The sequence below is a fragment of the Pan troglodytes genome, chromosome 7 (genome assembly GCF_028858775.2).
Source record: "Pan troglodytes isolate AG18354 chromosome 7, NHGRI_mPanTro3-v2.0_pri, whole genome shotgun sequence".
In the NCBI taxonomy this organism is placed as follows: Eukaryota; Metazoa; Chordata; class Mammalia; order Primates; family Hominidae; genus Pan; species Pan troglodytes.
In genome coordinates, this window is record NC_072405.2 from 47,987,312 (window position 1) to 48,005,364 (window position 18,053).

At 32.6% G+C, this 18,053-nt stretch overlaps 1 protein-coding gene across 1 annotated transcript in view; it reads left to right on the plus strand.

Annotated features, from left to right (window-relative positions):
- Window positions 1-18,053, plus strand: part of ADAM18 (ADAM metallopeptidase domain 18) — a 153,022-nt gene that overhangs the window by 109,313 nt on the left and 25,656 nt on the right. The window contains exon 18 of the mRNA XM_016959382.3: window positions 12,501-12,615. Coding sequence (XP_016814871.2) covers window positions 12,501-12,615 — 115 coding nt within the window. The remainder of the gene's footprint in view (window positions 1-12,500; window positions 12,616-18,053) is intronic.

Consider the following 18,053-nt stretch of genomic DNA (forward strand, 5'->3'; position numbering starts at 1 on the left):
CTTTTTATTAATGATATACTTTTCATTAGTTGCCATGAACATTTATAATTTATTACTCTGAAAGTTAGTAATCTAAGCATCAGTATAAAGAAGTTAAGAACATAACAGAATATTAAATTCAGACTTTTATGCATGATTCAATATAAGTGGTGGATATTCTTGCCTTGTCCTTATTGTGAAAGAAAAAATTTCAAGGCTTCACATTTTAGTGTAATATTTGCAGAATATTTTTTATTATAATTTTCAATTAAAATTATTCTTTTATTTCTAGTTTAAGTGTTTTCTATTATGAATAAGTGTTAAATTTTACCAAAGACTTTTTCTGCATCTATTGACTTTACTCTATGATTTTCCCCTTTAATCTGTTAATGTACAAATATATTTATTGATTTTTAAAATAGTAAGCCAACTTTAATTCCCAGAATAAAACCAACCATGACCTGTTTTTAGTTCAATTTTTGAGTATTTTATTTGATATAAATGTTTCTATCTTATGGATTTGATAGTTTTATATCTTGTACTTTATGTTTCTGATTTTGTATCAAGGTTATGCTATTTTGGTGGTGCTTCTTCATTGTGTATTTTCTATAGTAGCTTTAAAAAAATTAGCAGACATTTTTCAGAGCAACATTTGGTTTACATAAAAACAAGCACCAAGTACAGTGAACTACAATATATCTGCTCCCTCTCCCTCCCTGCTTCCCCTATTATTTTACATCTTGCCTTAGAGCGATGCCCTATAATTCCTGTGCTACTAATTATACATTATTATTAACTACAGTCTACAGTTTACATTGAGTTTAATTCTTTGTACATTCTATGGGTCCTAAAAATATATAGGTCTTTCAAAATATGCGTCTTAAAAAATATACGGGTCTTAAAAATATGTTTCCATTATTACAGTATCATACAGAATAGTTTCACTGTGCTAAGAATGCCTGTGATCCACATATTTAGCCCTTCATCCTTTTCCATAAACTCCTAGAAACCCGTGAACTTTTTACTGTTTCTTAGTAATATTTATTTATGATCCCTCCATGTCTTTTCATGGCTTTATGGCTTATTTGCTTTTATTATTGAATAATATTCCACTGTACAGATGTACCACAGTGTGTTTGATCATTCTTCTATTAAAGGACAATGTGGGTTTTTCTTTTTCCATTTTGGGCAATTGTGAATAATGTTGCTATAAACACTCATTTACAGGTTTTGGTGTGGACATAACTTTTTATTTCAGTTGGGTAAATACCAAAGGAGCACAATTACTGAGTCATATAATAGCAGCATGTTTGTTTAGTTTTGTAGGAAATTACTAAATTGTCTTTCAAAGTAGATGTATCATTTTCCGTTCTCACCAACAGTGAATGAGAGTTCTTGTGGCTTGACATACTCACCAGCATTTGGTGTTTTCAGCGATTGGGATTTTAAGCATTCTAATTATTTAGTGGTAACTCAATGTTGTTTTAATTTGCAGCTTTCTAATGACATATGATGTTGAGCATCTTTTATTACACTTATTTGAAATATGTATATCTTCTATGATGAAGCATCTTAATCTTTTGCCTGTTTTTTAAAAAAATATATCCTCCATTATCCCCTTCCCCTAGCCCCTGGTATCCACTATTCTACTTGAGGTTTATATGAATTGACTACTCCAGATACCTCATATAATTGGTATTATACAATATTTGTCCTTTTGTGTCTAGCTTATTTCACTTAGCATGATATTTTCAAGCTCCATCCATGTTGTATCACGTAGCAAAATTTCATTTTTTTAAGCTGAAAACTATATCATTGTATGTGTATACGACATTTTGTTCATCCATTGATTTGTCAGTGGATGTTTAATTTGCCTCTACCTTCTGGCTGTTGTAAATAATATTGCTATGAACATCAGTATACAAGTATCAGTTCAGGTCCCTGTTTTCATTTCAATTATTCCAGGTATATAGCCAGAAGAATTGCTGGAGCATATGGTAATTCTATTTTCAATTTTTTTCAGAATCACCATATTCTTTGCCACAGTCTCATCAACAATGCAAGCACAGGGGTTCCAATTTCTCTACATCCTGCCCAATATTTATTTTTATTTTTTAATAATAACCATCTTAATAGTTGCAAAATGGAATTATCACTGTAGTTTTGATTTCCATTTACCTAGTGATTAGCAAAGTTGAGCTTTATTTCCCTTGTTGTCAATCCATATACCTTTAGATAATTTTCTATTCAAGTCCTTTGCCAATTTTTAAATTGTGCTTCCTTTTTATTATTGAGTTTTAGAATTATATGTTTTGGATATTAATTTCTTATCATATATGTGATTTGCTATTTTTCCATTCTAAATGTTGTCTTTTCACTGTCTTGATCGTATGCTTTTGTGTACAAAAGTTTTTAATTTTGATGATGTTTATTTATTTTTTCTTTTGTTGCCTGGTCTTCTGTTTAATATTAAAGAAATCATCAAATCTAATGTCATGAAGCTTTTCCCTTATGTTTATCTCTAAGAGCTTTAACTTTTTAACTCTTCCTTCAGTTAGATCTTTTATCTATTTTGAGTCAATGTTGGTATATGGTTGAGATAAGAGTCTAACTATATTTTTACATATGGATATACACTTTTCCCAGCATTTGTTGAAACAATTGTCATTTACCCGTTGAATGGTCATGGAAGCCTTGACAGAAATAATTTGACCGTAAATGTTAGGGTTAATTTCTGGGCTCTCTATTCTCCATTTGTCTGTATGTCTGTCTTCATGCCAAACCACATTGTTTTCATTATTGTGACTTTGCAGGAAGTTTTGTCCTCAGGAAGTATAAGTTATTCAACTTTGTTCTTTCTTTTAAAAAACTTTTAAGGCTACTTGAAGTGCCTTGGGATTCCATCTGAACTTTGTGATGCATTTTTCAATTTGTGCAAAAAAGCATCATTGGAATTTTGACCAAGATTGTTATGAATCTGTAGATTGGCTTGGGTAGTATTGTCATCTTGACAATATTAAGTCTTTCAAATCATGAACATGAGATGTTTTTAAATTTATATCTTCTTTAACTTCAGCAATGGTTTGTAATTTTGAGTTTATATGTCTTGTCTCTCCTTGGTTTTAAGTTTGTTCTTAAGTAGTATTCTATTCTTTCTAATAATATTGTAAATGGTATTGTTTTCTCAATTTCCTTTTTGGGTTATGCATTGCTAGCCAGTGTATTAAAATGCAGCTATTTATTGTATGTGTGTTGATTTTGTATCCTGCAACTTTGTTAATTTATTAGTCTAAGATGTTTATGTGGGATTTTTTGGGTTTTCTACATATAAGACTACATTATCTGCAAATATATTTTATGTCATTCTTTCTTTCCAATTTGGTTGTCTTTTCATTTCTTTTTCTTGCCTAATTGCTTTGGCTAAAATTTTGCTGTATAACATAAATTTTTGTATGTTGTGTTTTTATTTACATTTCTCAAAATATTTTCTAATTTTCCTTGTGATTTCTTTCTTGAACGACTGGTTGTTTTAAAAGGTAGTGAATTTTTTCACATCATTTATTTTGTCTTCTATATATTTTAAACATCAGAAACACAATAATTATTGTTTTCTACAGTTAACATTTATTTATTCTTGCTTAATCATATATTTACTCTTTCTATTTCTTGCATTCCTTTCTATATTTCTGTGTTTATTTCTGTTAAAAATTTTCTTCAGCCTGAAAAAAGTATGGTGGCTAAAATTAACATTTTTTTCTGATGAGTGTTTTTTTGAATGTTTTATCTTTAGGTCAGAATTTTCTTTCAGTAGTTTAAAAAATATAATCTGTTTTATATTGACTTACATGATCTCTTCTGAGAAGTCAGATGCATTTTACTTTTGCTTCTTGAGGAACACCTGCTTTTAATGTTTTCTTTTTGACACTGGTGTTCAAGTGTTTGCATATGATTTGCTAAAGTGTAGTTTTCATCATACTCGTAACTTACAGAGCTACTGGATTCTACTAAGGATTATCTTTCTTAAGTTTTGGACATTTTTAAATCATTACTTAATTTTGCTTTTTCTGTATTCTCTATTTAATCCTTTTGGGATTAAATTTACACCAAATTTATGGTTTTGTACTGTGTTCCAAATACATGTTAGATTTTATTCTGAATCTCTCAAGCTTTCATTCTTTGTTCTTCAATCTGGGTGTTTTAAAGCTATTTTCTAGTTCTATTATTATTCTGCCATTTCTAATTTGCTTTTACAGCCTTGTATTGTGTTCCTGACTTACTCATATTATTTTTCCATTTTTAAATTTCTTTACTTTTAATAGATTTCAATTGTGTGGGGAAATTTCATCTTCTCTATTTTTAGAATTTATTAATCAATTTTTCTCATATCTAAGCCATAATTATTTGGCATATTCGTTTTATATCCTTGTAAAGTCTATATAATTTGTAGTGATAACTCCACTTTTTTCCTGGTATTGTTAATTTATGTATTATCTTTTATTGTATTGACACCCAGCTAGTGTCCACTGGAGACCCTTTTGGTGAATTGCTTGGTGTGTGAGAAAATACCCCAACACATCAGGAGTCACAGAAGTGTTGTTTGTTGATTATATTAATTTTCTGCTACCTCTCACAATCGTTTCAATTGCCTGATTTTCTTCTTGATACCTTTCTATTTCCTTACAAACCTCCTTAAATAATTTGCAATGGAATGTTTAACAATGATGGTAAGTTTTACAAGAGAGGCTTTATAGTTTTCTCTTGGCAGAAATAGTGTGGGTCTGATTAGTTTAAATCCATTTATGGATTGAGCTATGTAAATACAAGTTCATAGCTGTATAAATCTAAGACACAGTTTTATAAATCTGTTACACCATTTCAATGGTGTAAGTATCTAAATCTTTCACCTAAAAAACTGCAGCATCTTTATCTCCTCAGCATCAAGAAACTCTAAGAATTACAGCAGTGCTTTAGAGAAATTTTTGAATTAGATTTTAGCTTAAGAATATGGAAATGTGTTTAGGGAGATAATGGCTGTATGATCTAGCCCTTCACAACTCCACTTTCCAACCCCTGCATTTCAAGAAAATGATAATAATTCTGTTGTTTATTTTGTCTCCTAAAAATTGCTTGCCCTCATTACTGTCAAGCTGGAGTTATACTTCTAAATGTGCCAAATTGGTAAGGGCCTCTTTGAAAAGAGGACAATCATTGGTTTGAAATTATCATTCCTTAAAGAACTAACAAGTCTCACTTGTTTTTCATGGTTTTTCAGGTTAGTAATTGCATGTTGAATTATTCTAAAGTTTAATAATGTACATCATATTCTACGTTCATGGAAGCTTCCAGTATTTGCTTAACTTGCTAAAAAATTTAGGAAGAAAGACTTTAATTTTATTGAATTATTTTTTATTATTTAATTATATCATGTGTTTTTTTCCATTAATATCTTACTTGAATGAATCATATTAGTGAATTTCCTAAAGCTGAATGATATTTTAATTTCTAGGATAAACCCTCCCTAGTTTTGGTTTATTATTTTTTAATACACAAGTGAGATGTGTGGTGTTAGTATTATATATGAATTTGTCTTCTTAAATATTCTGTGTGTAGAATTTGGGGGGCTAATACGAGATGTTTTATGATCTTGATATAAAAATAATGCAATACTTATAAATCACAGTTTTTCATCTAATAACTGGACCACATTTATACTGCTGATTGAATACAAGTGTGCCACAAGATATTGAGTCTGATGGCCTGCAGGTGATGAGGTTGTAGAGTAAATATTGTTTCAATGAGAAGGATCTTCAAGGCGTGACAGAGCAGAGCAGAATGTGATAATGGGACCCTATTGCCCCAGGAGGCAGCAATGATGATTAGAAAAATCTTGAAATTTCTGATATTTCCCAATGAGCTGAGGATATCCAAAGAAGTACACAACCACATGTGCAATTTTCTCAGAAATTGGTTGTAGAATGTATGTGAACAAGAGGGACACAAAGATGACAGAGAAATGTATTTTCTGGACACTCAGAGTGCATAGGGTGTAAAACAATGTGAAATGGGGGACTGAATTGGCCAGAATATTCTATCTGTGTGTGATTTATGCCACTTTGATAACATTTAAATTAACTACAATGTGATTTTTCTTAAAGTGCTTGTGTATTCTAGAAATTAAAGTTACAGCATTACTTGGAAAATGGCATTAAAAATTGATTTTTAAGAAAATCACATAATCACTAGAAATTTTAACATCAAATTTATCAACAAATAAAAAAGAATGTTGTTGAAGCTTGAAATGATTTTGTCATGAATTGTAAATGGATGTACAGTAATTTCATTTTTAATTTCTTACTTATGTAAACAGTTTTCTCATTCAGAATTTTATAGAGCTTATCTGCCTTATTGGTATTTCTTGGTCAGGAGATGTATGTGACAAAGTAAACACAAAAATTGATATGAGAATATTCACAAAGCAATTCTCTCACTGAAATTTGAAAAAATGTACATAGAACTTTTAGGTAAATGTAATAGTAAATATGTGTCCTAATGTTTTGCGATTAATCTTTCTTAAACAATTATGAAATCTAATGAAAATTTAATAAAAATAAGTTATCCCAACCTCTTTTTATTTAACTAATTGGGACATTATTAACATTAATTTCTGAGTATAACATGACATGAAAAATTCAGATTATAGAGTGATTTGGGGCACTTTTTATATTTTGTTTCTATGATATTAACAAGGTTAAGTGATGTAAATATATTTGCTTCCAAAATTTTTGCTCAAAACTAATAATGAATTTGGACCTGCTGTTCATATAAGACTTAGAATAATTGATTATATTTTTGACTTTTTTCCCCACCAACTATTGATCCATATAAGTTAAAATTTATGCTAATGTAAGTGTGGTTTATTTGTATTTTATATAAAAATTGGCGATTTTATCCATCTTTTAATTTTTTCTAAAAATATATATTTCTGATATATCTTATTTTTCTTATTCTTATTTTTGATATGCTCATCGTGGTGTATTTTTGCTTGTATTTGCTGATATATGTATTGTTCTATTTCCTAATTTTCACTTTTTAATACATTGTGATAATCTCTGCGTTTTATTAAGATGCTTGTTGTTCCTGACATTATATGCTCCTTATTTCTTATATTTCACATTTAAACGTTTCTTTTCTTTTTTATTTTTTAATTAATTATGAATTAATTTTTAGCTTTCATTTTTAGTTCAAGGGTACATGTGCAAGGATGTGCAGTTTTGTTACATAGGTGAACATGTGTCATGGGAATTTGTGATACAGCTTATTTCGTCACCCAGGTATTAAGCCTAGTATCCATTAGTTATTTCTCCTGACCCACTCTTCCTCCCAATCTCTGCACTCAGGTGGGCCCCACTGTGTGTTGTTCCCCTCTATGTGTCCATGTGTTGTCATCATTTAGTTCCCACTTATAAGTGAGAACGTGTGGTATTTGATTTTCTGTTCCTGTGTTTGTTTGCCAAGGATAATGGCCTCCAGCTCCATCCATGTCCTGGCAAAGGACATGATCTCATACTTTTTATGGGTGCATAGTATTCCATGGTGTATATGTACCACATTTTGTTTATTAAGTCTATCCTTGATGGGCATTTATGTTGATTCCATGTCTTTGCTATTGTGACTAGTGCTGCAATGCACATATGCCTGCATGTGTCTTTATAATAGAATGAGTTACATTCCTTTGGGTATATACCCAGAAATAGGATTGTTGGGTTGAATGGGATTTCTGTCTTTGGGTCTTTGAGGAATCGCCACACTGTTTTCCACAGTGGCTGAACTAATTAACACTCCCACCAACAGTGTATAAGTATTCCTTTTTCTCTACGACCTTGCCAGCATCTGTTATTTTTTGACTTCTTAATAACAGCCATTCTGACTGGCGTGAAATGGTATCTCATTGTGGTCTTGATTTTTATTTCTCTAATGATTAGTGATATTAGGCTTTTTTTTTTTCATATAACTGTTGGCTGCATGTATGTCTTTTTTGAAAAGTTTCTGTTCATGTCACTTGCCCACTTTTTAATGGGTTTTTTTTTTTCTTCTCGTAAATTTAAGTTCCTATCAATGCTGGATGTTAGACCTTTTTCAGATACATAGTTTGCAAATATTTTCTCCCATTCTGTAGGTTGTCTGTTTACTCTGTTGATAGCTTCTTTTGCTGTATGGAAGCTCTTTGATAATATCCCATTTGGCAATTTTTGCTTTTGTTTCAATTGCTTTTGGCATCTGCATCATGAAATCTTTGCCGGTGCCTATGTCCTGAATGATATTGCCTAGGTTGTATTCCAAGGTTTTCATACTTTTGGATTTTAATTTTAAGTCTTTAGTCCATCTTAAGTTGATTTTTGTATATGGTGTAAGGAAGGGGTTCAGTTTCAGTTTTCTGCACATGGCTAGCCAGTTATCTCAGCACCATTTGTTGAATAGAGTATCCATTCCCCATTGTTTGTTTCTGTCAAGTCTGTTGAAGATTAGATAGTTGTTGGTGTGTGATCTTATGTCTGGGTTCTCTGTGCTGTTCCATAGGTCTATGTGTTCTGTCCTTGTACCAGTACTATGCAGTTTTGATTACTGTAGTCCTGTAGTATAGTTTGAAGTCAGGTAGTTTGATGCCTCCAGCTTTGTTCTTTTTGCATAGGATTGCCCTGGCCATTTGGACTCTTTTTTGCCTCCCAGTGAATTTTAAAATAGTTTTCTCTAGTTCTGTGAAGCAAGTCAATGTTAATTTAACAAGAATAGCGTTGAATCTATAAATAGCTTTGGGCAGTGAGGCTGTTTTCACAATATTGATTCTTCTTATCTGTGAGCATGGAATGTTTTTCTATTTATTTGTGTCATCTGTGATTTCTTTGAGCAATGTTTTGTAGTTCTTGTAGAGACCTTTCACCTGCCTAGTTAGCTGTATTCCTAGGTATTTTATTCTTTTTGTGGCAATTGTGAATGGGACTTCATTAGCGATTTGGCTCTCCAGTTGACTGTTGTTGGTGTATCAGAATGCTAGCAATTTTTGTACATTGATTTTGTATCCTGAGATTTTGCTAAAGTTGCTTATCAGCTTAAGAAGCTTTGAGGCTGAGACAATGAGGTTATTTTTAGATATAGGATCATGTCATCCACAAAGTGGAATAATTTAACTTCCTCTCTTTCTATTTTAATGCCTTTATTTCTTTGTCTTGCCTGATTGCCCTGCCCAGAACTTTAAATATTATGTTAAATAGGAGTGGTGAGAGATGGCATCTTAGCTCATGTCAGTTTTTAAGGGGAAATGCTTCCAGCTTTTGCCCATTGATTATGATGTTAGCTGTGGTTTTGTCATACATGGCTCTTATTGTTTTGAGGTATGTTCCTTCAATAGCTAGTTTATTGAGAGTTTTTAACTTGAAGGGATGTTGAATTTTATCAGAAGTCTTTTCTGAAGGAAATTGAGACACACACAAAAACATTCAAAAGATTAACCAATTCAGGAGTTTATTTTTTGAAAAAAATTATAAGATAAATAGACCACTAGCTATACTAACCAAGAAGAAAAAAGAGAATATTCAAATACACACAATCAGAAATGATAAAGGGGATATTACTACTGACTGCACAGAAATACAAACAACCATCAGAGAATATTATAAACACCTCTATGCACATAAACTAGAAAATCTAGAAGAAATGGATAAATTCCTGGACACATACACTCTCCCAAGAATGAACAAAGAAGAAATTGAATCATTGAACAGACCAATAACAAGCTCTGAAATTGGGGCAGTAATAAATAGCCTACCAACCATAAAAAGCCCAGGATGATAGATTCACAGGTGAATTCTACCTGAGGTACAAAGATGAGCTAGTACCATTACTACTGAAACTATTCCATAAAATTGGAAAGGAACCCCTCCCTAATTCATTCTATGAGGACAGTATCATCCTGATACCAAAATCTGGCAGACACACAACAAAAAATTAAAATTTTAGGCCTATATCTTGCATGAACATAGATGCAAAAATCCTCAACAAAATACTGGCCAACCGAATTAAGAAGCACATCAAAAAAGATTGTGCGCCACAATCAAATAGTCTTCATCTCCAGGATGCAAGATTGGTTCAACATATGGAAATCAATAGATGTGATTGATCACATAAACAGAACTAAAGACAAAAAAGTCACAATTATCTCAAAAGATGCAGAAAAGGCTTTTGATAAAATTCAACATATTTTTAAATTTTTTATAAATCATTTTTAATGTTTTATCTTGCCATGACTTGCCCTAATACAAAGTAAATTCTATAATGTGACTTTGTTTTGGCTGGGGGGACCCAGTTACCTGGGAATTTAAACATTTGTTTATTTTTCCTTATTTGTCTATTTCTATGCCCAGCTTAAATAAAACCTATTTCTCCTTGCACGTGCAGTTAAGGAGTGACCATTTTTGCACTTGTACCTACCCTTTACCTTAAACCTCTAACATTTGTGGTTTTTTGGAAATTTTGGACTTGAAGTTCCTGATATTGTAAGGGATTATATGCATTATGTTAATTCTGTTTTTTAAATTATGTTACAGTTAAAAGTATAATATATTTAGATTTGCTATCCTAGATCAAATGTTCTATCATGTCCTTGTACTTTCATTGGAGGGGTGGGGAACTGGAATAACACTTTGTCAAAATATAGAGAAAAATATATATGTGAGAAAAATGCATTCAGAGATATTGATATCAAAATGCAAAAATGATGGTCTTCCATATAAATGACACTTTTGTTGTTTAAGAATTATCATATTTTGGTTTACCTTCAAACTTTGAAACTCTGTTCTACTATACTGTTGCTTTTAGTCTTATCAGGGAAGAGTCTGATGCTATATTTAGTCTCTTTACACTGTACAGAATATTTTAAGGTTATCTTTTGTATGTGTGTGTTCTTAGAATTATTGCCAGGTTTGTGCTTGTTTTTTTTACGTATTCTCCAAAATATCACATTTCCCTTCATTTTTTGTTAAAGTTGCTTTGCTCTGGCTGTTTCTTTTAAAGTTAGCAAAATAAAATAATGAGGTCCTTTGTTGTCTTCAGGTATTTAAATAAATGTAAATTAATTCAGAAGAGGATTACAGTTGTGGAATAAGTTAAAAAGATGCATAAGGCCAGATCACGCCTGTAATCCTAGCAATTTGAGAAGCTGATGCAGGAGGATTACTTGAGCCCAGGAGTTCAAGACCAGCCTGGGCAAAAAAGCAAGACCCCATCTAAAAAAATGCATAAGTGATATTCTGATTCTAATATTAAAATACTGTGCACTAAATATTCAACAACAAAAACATGGATATATAAAATAGAATACTACTTCATGGAATTCAGGGCTATAATTCAAACTCACTTTATTGAAATCTCTTTTGATATGTAGAAAAGAGGTAATCAATTTCAATATACTATATAAACAATTTAGCAAAATGAGTATAAATGGAAGGGACACAATATCTATAGGAAAATTACAGGGAATAGTTACACTACTGAATATTATGAGTCTAATTTTTAAAATGTGCCTGTGATGTCTTTATACATACAGGTATGAGAAGAAGTTCATGGTATATTGTTATGGATATTATTTGGTAAAAATCTATTAATGTGTATGTGTGTTTGTGGATGTGAGTACGTGTATTTATAAATGCATTTGATATATATGAATGAAACACAACATCTTTAGCAGTTGGAAATGGGACTTAAATAGTGGTTGAGGAATTTCAGTTCTATACACTTTTATTATTTGAAATTTACAAAATATGTACTTAATTGTTTTATTTTAAAATGAAAATACTAAACTGTAGAAATATTAATACAAACACATGAATAATACAGAAACATTGTCAAATGTTAACTTCTAGCAATGGAAGCTTATCATAAAGTTGTATTTGATTGTTGATTTATAATATTTGCTTTGCATGTATGTTATTTTATTATGGAAAATATAATTACTTAAAAATAAAATGCACATTATTGACCAATAATGTCAAATGTTGAAAAGGGGCTAGGATAAGGAATTAAAGTGGCCAATCAATTGATGTTTATTTTATCACAATACTTTGTATAGACATTGAAGTGGATGAATAGAAAATGTCCAAATAGTGACAACAAATGTTTCCAAATTACTAAATAAGATAACAGTCATTTAAAAAATTTAACCTCTCTGAATATGTAGACTACAACTTTATTAAATCTTATTTTTTAAAGACAATTGAAGAAGACATTAATGTTCAATGTATAGAGACCAGAAATAAACTTTCATGTAGGTATTTTGCCACCTGGCCATTATGTTGTCAAAATTTTTACGACTTTTTCTAACCTATTTCTCATATTATATAGTCATAATAATCTTAAGAAAAAATAATTATTCTATGAAATTTAGGTATTTATATCAGATACAAAGACCTTATATCAGATACAAAGACTAAGATGACTCCTCAAACTGTTTCTGTATTTTTCTGTTTCAGATATGTAATAATTTTGGTAATTGTCAATGCTTCCCTGGACATAAACCTCCAGATTGTAAATTCCAGTTTGGTTCCCCAGGGGGTAGTATTGATGATGGAAATTTTCAGAAATCTGGTAAGTGGAAATTTGTTTTCTAAAGCAAAATAGAAGGTTGTTTTATATAAAGCTAATTAAACAAATCTAAGTTATCTTGAAAGGTAGCTTCATCTACATTGCAGTAGTCCCTCCTTATTTGTGGGGGATACATTCTAAAACCCTCAGTGGATGCCTGAAACTGTAGATAGTGCCAGCTCTAAATGTACTATGCTTTTTCCTACATGTACATATCTATGATAAAGATTAATTCATTAATCAGGCTCAGTAACAGCAATGATTAACTGTCCTTCCATGTTTTATGCCATGGCGCCTCCTTTGCACTTTCATTGCTGTAGGTTCTACTGGTCTTCTTCCAGAAGACTGTGGCAGTTGATTTTTCATCAGGAGACACAGCCTCTCCAGCAATTTTTCTGTTTTTCAGTCCAAACCTATTCCTGAATCTGTGTAACCATCTCTTACTTGCAATAAATGGCTCACTCATTTCAGGGAATTCCATGCTGAAGTATTTCTACAGGTTCAAATGTCTTCTGGTGCAACACGTTGCTGTTAATCAGAACACATTTTCTGTTCATGTCTTCTACTTAAACATTTAATGTCTTTTCTGTCTTAACTAAGCATTTATCATGCACTACTGCAGTCTTAACTTTTGTAGTTTGAGATACATCAGCAAAACTGGTACAGATTCCTTTCTCCTTCTTTACAATTTTATGGACTGAAGATTTGTTTTAACCATAGATCTTAGCAATGAATAGTTTCCTTATTAAGGAAAATATGTATGTATGTATATTTTGTATGTATATTTTGTCAAATGACATTTGTAAATATAAACATACATGTTTATTTAAATATTAAAATATTTATAAATATACACATACATTTGTAAGTATACATATACATTTTTTCTTACATATATTTGGAATATGTATGTATTAATATATTTTCCTTACGAAGTCAAGAGTATTCACCCTTTTCCTTAAGGAAAGAATTTTTGGCTTCTCTTTGGCATATACAAATTGATGGCGTCACTAATCTTGCCCTTTGGGATCATTATGAAGTAAAATAAGAGTGATTTGAACAAAGCACTGTAACGACATAACAGTCAACCTGATAACCAAGATGGCAAAGTGACTAGTGGACAGGTAGCATATACAGCATGTATTCGTTGGACTTGGGAATGATTCAGGTCCTGGGTGAGACAGAAAGGAATGATGGGAGATTTCATCATGCTACCCAGAACAGCATGCAGTTTAAAACTTACGAATTATTGATTTCTGGAATTTTTCATGTAATATTTTCAGACAGTGGTTGCCCATGGTTGTTACTGTGCAACCAAAACTGTAGATAAGCGGGAGTGACTACTGTAATCTTACACAATATTTATAATCAGATATTCTCAGAGATATTCAGCTTCAATTAACTCAAATAAGTTAGAACACAGTACTAATAAGTTTCAACAAATGTCATTCAACAAAATTTTTAAAATTCACATATAGAATAATAAAAAACTACACAAATGATTTTCATTCCATATTATTACAAACTCTGTAGGCTGTTAAAAAAAAACTGTACCATACAGTATTTATTCTCAATGAACTCTGGAAAAACATGGCAAAATATAAATGCATTTTTTAAAGAAATAATAGTAAATCAATCACATTTTGAGTGATGGCATAACATTTATGCTTTATTTGTTTCTATAAATGAAGGCAATATTGAAGCAGGATATTTCCCTGACCCCTTCTTGGGACCTGCGACAGGGGTGCCTCATTTGCACAACCTGCAGTTCTCACCTCTTTGTAGGAGGGAGCGTGTGAGTGAATGAGGTGGGAACTGGAGTGCATGAGCACTGGAACCAGCTGGCTGCTTCAGTGCCAGCAGTGGCAAACTCCACTCACTGGGACCTGCTGTGTTCCAACCCTTGAAGGAGGGAGAACACAGGCGAGTGGGTGCAGGGGCCCAGGTGAGCGCTTTTGAGCATTGGCAGAAGCAAACTCAGTGCGGGCCCTGCGGCCGCATCTGGAGAGGTTCCAGTGACCCTTGAAGCTCCAGAGGGCATGTTACAGTGCTCCTTTAGCTCTGCCATCTGCTAACAACTGTGAACAGCTCAGTGGGCCCTCTGCCTTTTCATGTGAGGTGGTTGCTCTCTGCCAGCGAGGGCAAAGAGCCAGTGTGACAGCCTTTTGCATCTGCACTCATGGCTCCCGAGCTCTTGTCCAGTGTCCAGGAAAAATGAAGTCATGTGAGCAAATTGAAGTATGGTAAATGCAGGGGATTTTATTGCTGATGAAAGTGGCTCTCAGTGGGAAGGGGAGCCGAAAAGGGGATGGGGTGGGAAGGTAATCTTCCCTTGAAGTCCAGCCATCTCCGGCCAGATTCTTCTCTGAAGTTATGCCATCAAGCTGTCCTTCTGAAATCAAGCCACTTCTCTTCAATGTCAAGCCATAGTCCCTGACGTCCAGCTGCTTCTCCTCTCTGCCAGCTGAGTCTGGGGTCTTTATAGGCACAGGATGGGGGTGGAATAAGACCATGGGTGGTTTAGGAAAAGGCAACATTCAAGTGAGAAAACAGGGATATTAGTTCTCACTTCGGGCCGCAGTCTCAGGCTTTTCAGCTTGAGGTTCAGCCTTAGTTGGGGACCTGCCCTTTTCTGCCTAAAATTTCTCTGCCTCCTGTCTCTGTCAATATCATAGGCTACTTATTGATTCAATTATTCATTCATTCATACATTCCCTCCACAGACATGTTATTGAGTGTCTGGTGAGGCAATAAAATTGAGATTCACATTTTATAAAGTCCACCCAGGCAGCAATGTGGTAAATAGGTTTGGTGATGTGAGTCTTAATGAATGAAAATTGCTGGAAAGCAGTAGCTTTAATTTTAAGGTCCCAAAGTAAATAATAAAAGGAAAAATAAGTTGCTACATAATATCAATTTTTGTGAATAACAATGAATAAAGGCATGATGATCAATGTGTTTTATGTATGCACAGTTATAAAAATTTGCATGAAAATATCAGAGAAAGAACAGAGCATGAAAATAATGTGTTTAAGTTTGGATAGACAGAAGTTTAGTTATCTGTCGGAAAATTAATGTGACAATATCACTGTGTGTTTGATGCTGGTGTCGTTAAGGGTATCAGGGAATGGTCATACTTAGTTTATAGGTTGTTTAGCTAATCAAAGTAACTCATGGGATGATACAATTGTGTAGAGTGAGAAGAGATAAAAACACTGGAGATAACTTCTGTAAGCAACGGTGTTTCAGAAACATCTCTGAGATTATTAATCTCTGAAAAAGGAGATTGAAAGGAACAGCAATAAAGACTTCCTTTTTGGCTGTGACAGAATAATTCTAGAAAATTGTATGAGGTATTTGTCAAAAAGTAAACAATTCTGACATTTGAGAAAGGAAAAATAGATGAATGAGTTACATGTTTCTAAGGCAATATATATTTTTCTTGTATATATTTAATGGGTAATTCAGATAAAAAATGAGAAAGAGAGAATGTACAGAAAAGACATTTGAAAAAATAATGACCCCAAATTTTCTCAACAAGTTGAAGAGAGTCAGTTCTTGTATCCAAGAAGCTAAGTGAATCTCAGGCAACATAAATATATTTACCCTAGACTGATTTCTTACCTTAGACAAGCCTGACCCAACTTCGTCAACATGGTAGTTCAACTAGGAGGAAGCTATATTTGAAAGCCATTAGGTTTGCTGCTTCAGGGTGGGGTGGGAGGAAAAAGGGAATTACTATATTTGTTGGAGTATTGTTGATTACACTGGCAGTTATGTTGTCAGGAGAACATGGAGGACTAACTATCCTGCTAGGCTGATATAACAAATATGTTTAGAACAAGTGACAGACTAGAAAATAACTAGGAATTTAACAAGGAAATTCAAAATTACGTGGATATATGGAAAATTTAGAATGCCATATGCATGATTATTGCAAGATTCATGCTAGAAAATATCAAAGAAGATAATGAGCTGTCACCTGAGGCTAATTCCTAGGCTCAGCGAAAGTCTGGCTCAGTGTAAAAGTAGTGCTCCAGCACAAACTCAGCCTGCACTGAATAGAAGAGTTATTTTGTTTGTGTTTGTTTCCTTTTTTTTTTTGGCTATGTACTTATTATTAGTGTTAAAAATTATCTCCTGTTTTCCAAAAAGTCACTGTCAAAACATTACCTGAACAAAAACTCTGGGAATCAGACTTCAGTGACTACAAAGCCAAAAAATACAGTCTTTGCAAAAATAGCCTGGTAAGTCACTAAACAAATGAACTAATTAAGTCTTCAAAAATCAAGAAACTGGCAAACCTTGAGTAAGGTAGATGAGGAGATAATCAGAGTTTCCTTGTTATAACAGTCAAATAGCCAATTTTCAACAACAATGAAAATTCACAAGGCTTAAAAAGGAAAAGGAAAGCATGACCTATTCATGGGAACAAAATTAATTGACAGAAATCATCCTTGAGGAAGCTCAAAAATCAGACTTACAAAGGCTTTAAAATGTACTCAAACACCTAAAGGAAAACATGGACAAAGAACTAAAGAAAATCAAGAAAAACAGGTATGGACAAAATGAGAATATCAATAGAGATAGAAATTACTAAATGGAACTGAACAAATTCTAGAGCTGAATAGTACAATAACTAAAATTAAAAATTCACTACAAGGGTTTAAAAGTGAATTTGGGCAGAGAGAAAAAAGAAGCAGTAAACTTATAGGCAGAACAATTGAAATGGTTGAATCTGAGGACCAGAAAGCAAAAAGAATGGAGAGATTTGATCAGGGCCCAAGAGACCTGAAGACCACTACCAAGTGGAACAACATTCTCATTTTGTGAGTACCATATGGAGAGAATAATGAAAGAAAGAGAGAGAAGGACTATTTGAAGACATAATGCCCCAAAACTTTTAAAATTTTATGAAAATCATAAATATAAAAATCCAAGAAGCTTAATGAACTGCAAACAGGACAAATTCAGGGCACTGAACACTGGGGCAAGCACTAAAAAATATTAAAAATGAAGTATAACATGGAATAATATAAAATGGTCAATTAAAATCAGAGAAGGCCCCCCCCCCAAAAAAAAACAGTGGAAGATAAAAGATAAGAAAAACAAGGGCAATAAATAGCAAGGGCCAAAACAATAAAACAATAGATATTAATTCAAATATATCAATAATCACGTTCAATGTCAATATCCATCCCATAAACAGAACCAATGACAAAAACCACGATTATCTCAATAGATACAGAAAAGGCCTTCGATAAAATTCAACAGCCCTTCATGCTAAAAACTCTCAATAAACTAGGTACTGATGAAACGTATCTCAAAATAATAAGAGCTATTTATGACAAATCCACAGCCAATATCATACTGAATGGGCAAAAACTGGAAGCGTTCCCTTTGAGAACTGGCACAAGATAAGGATGCCCTCTCTCACCACT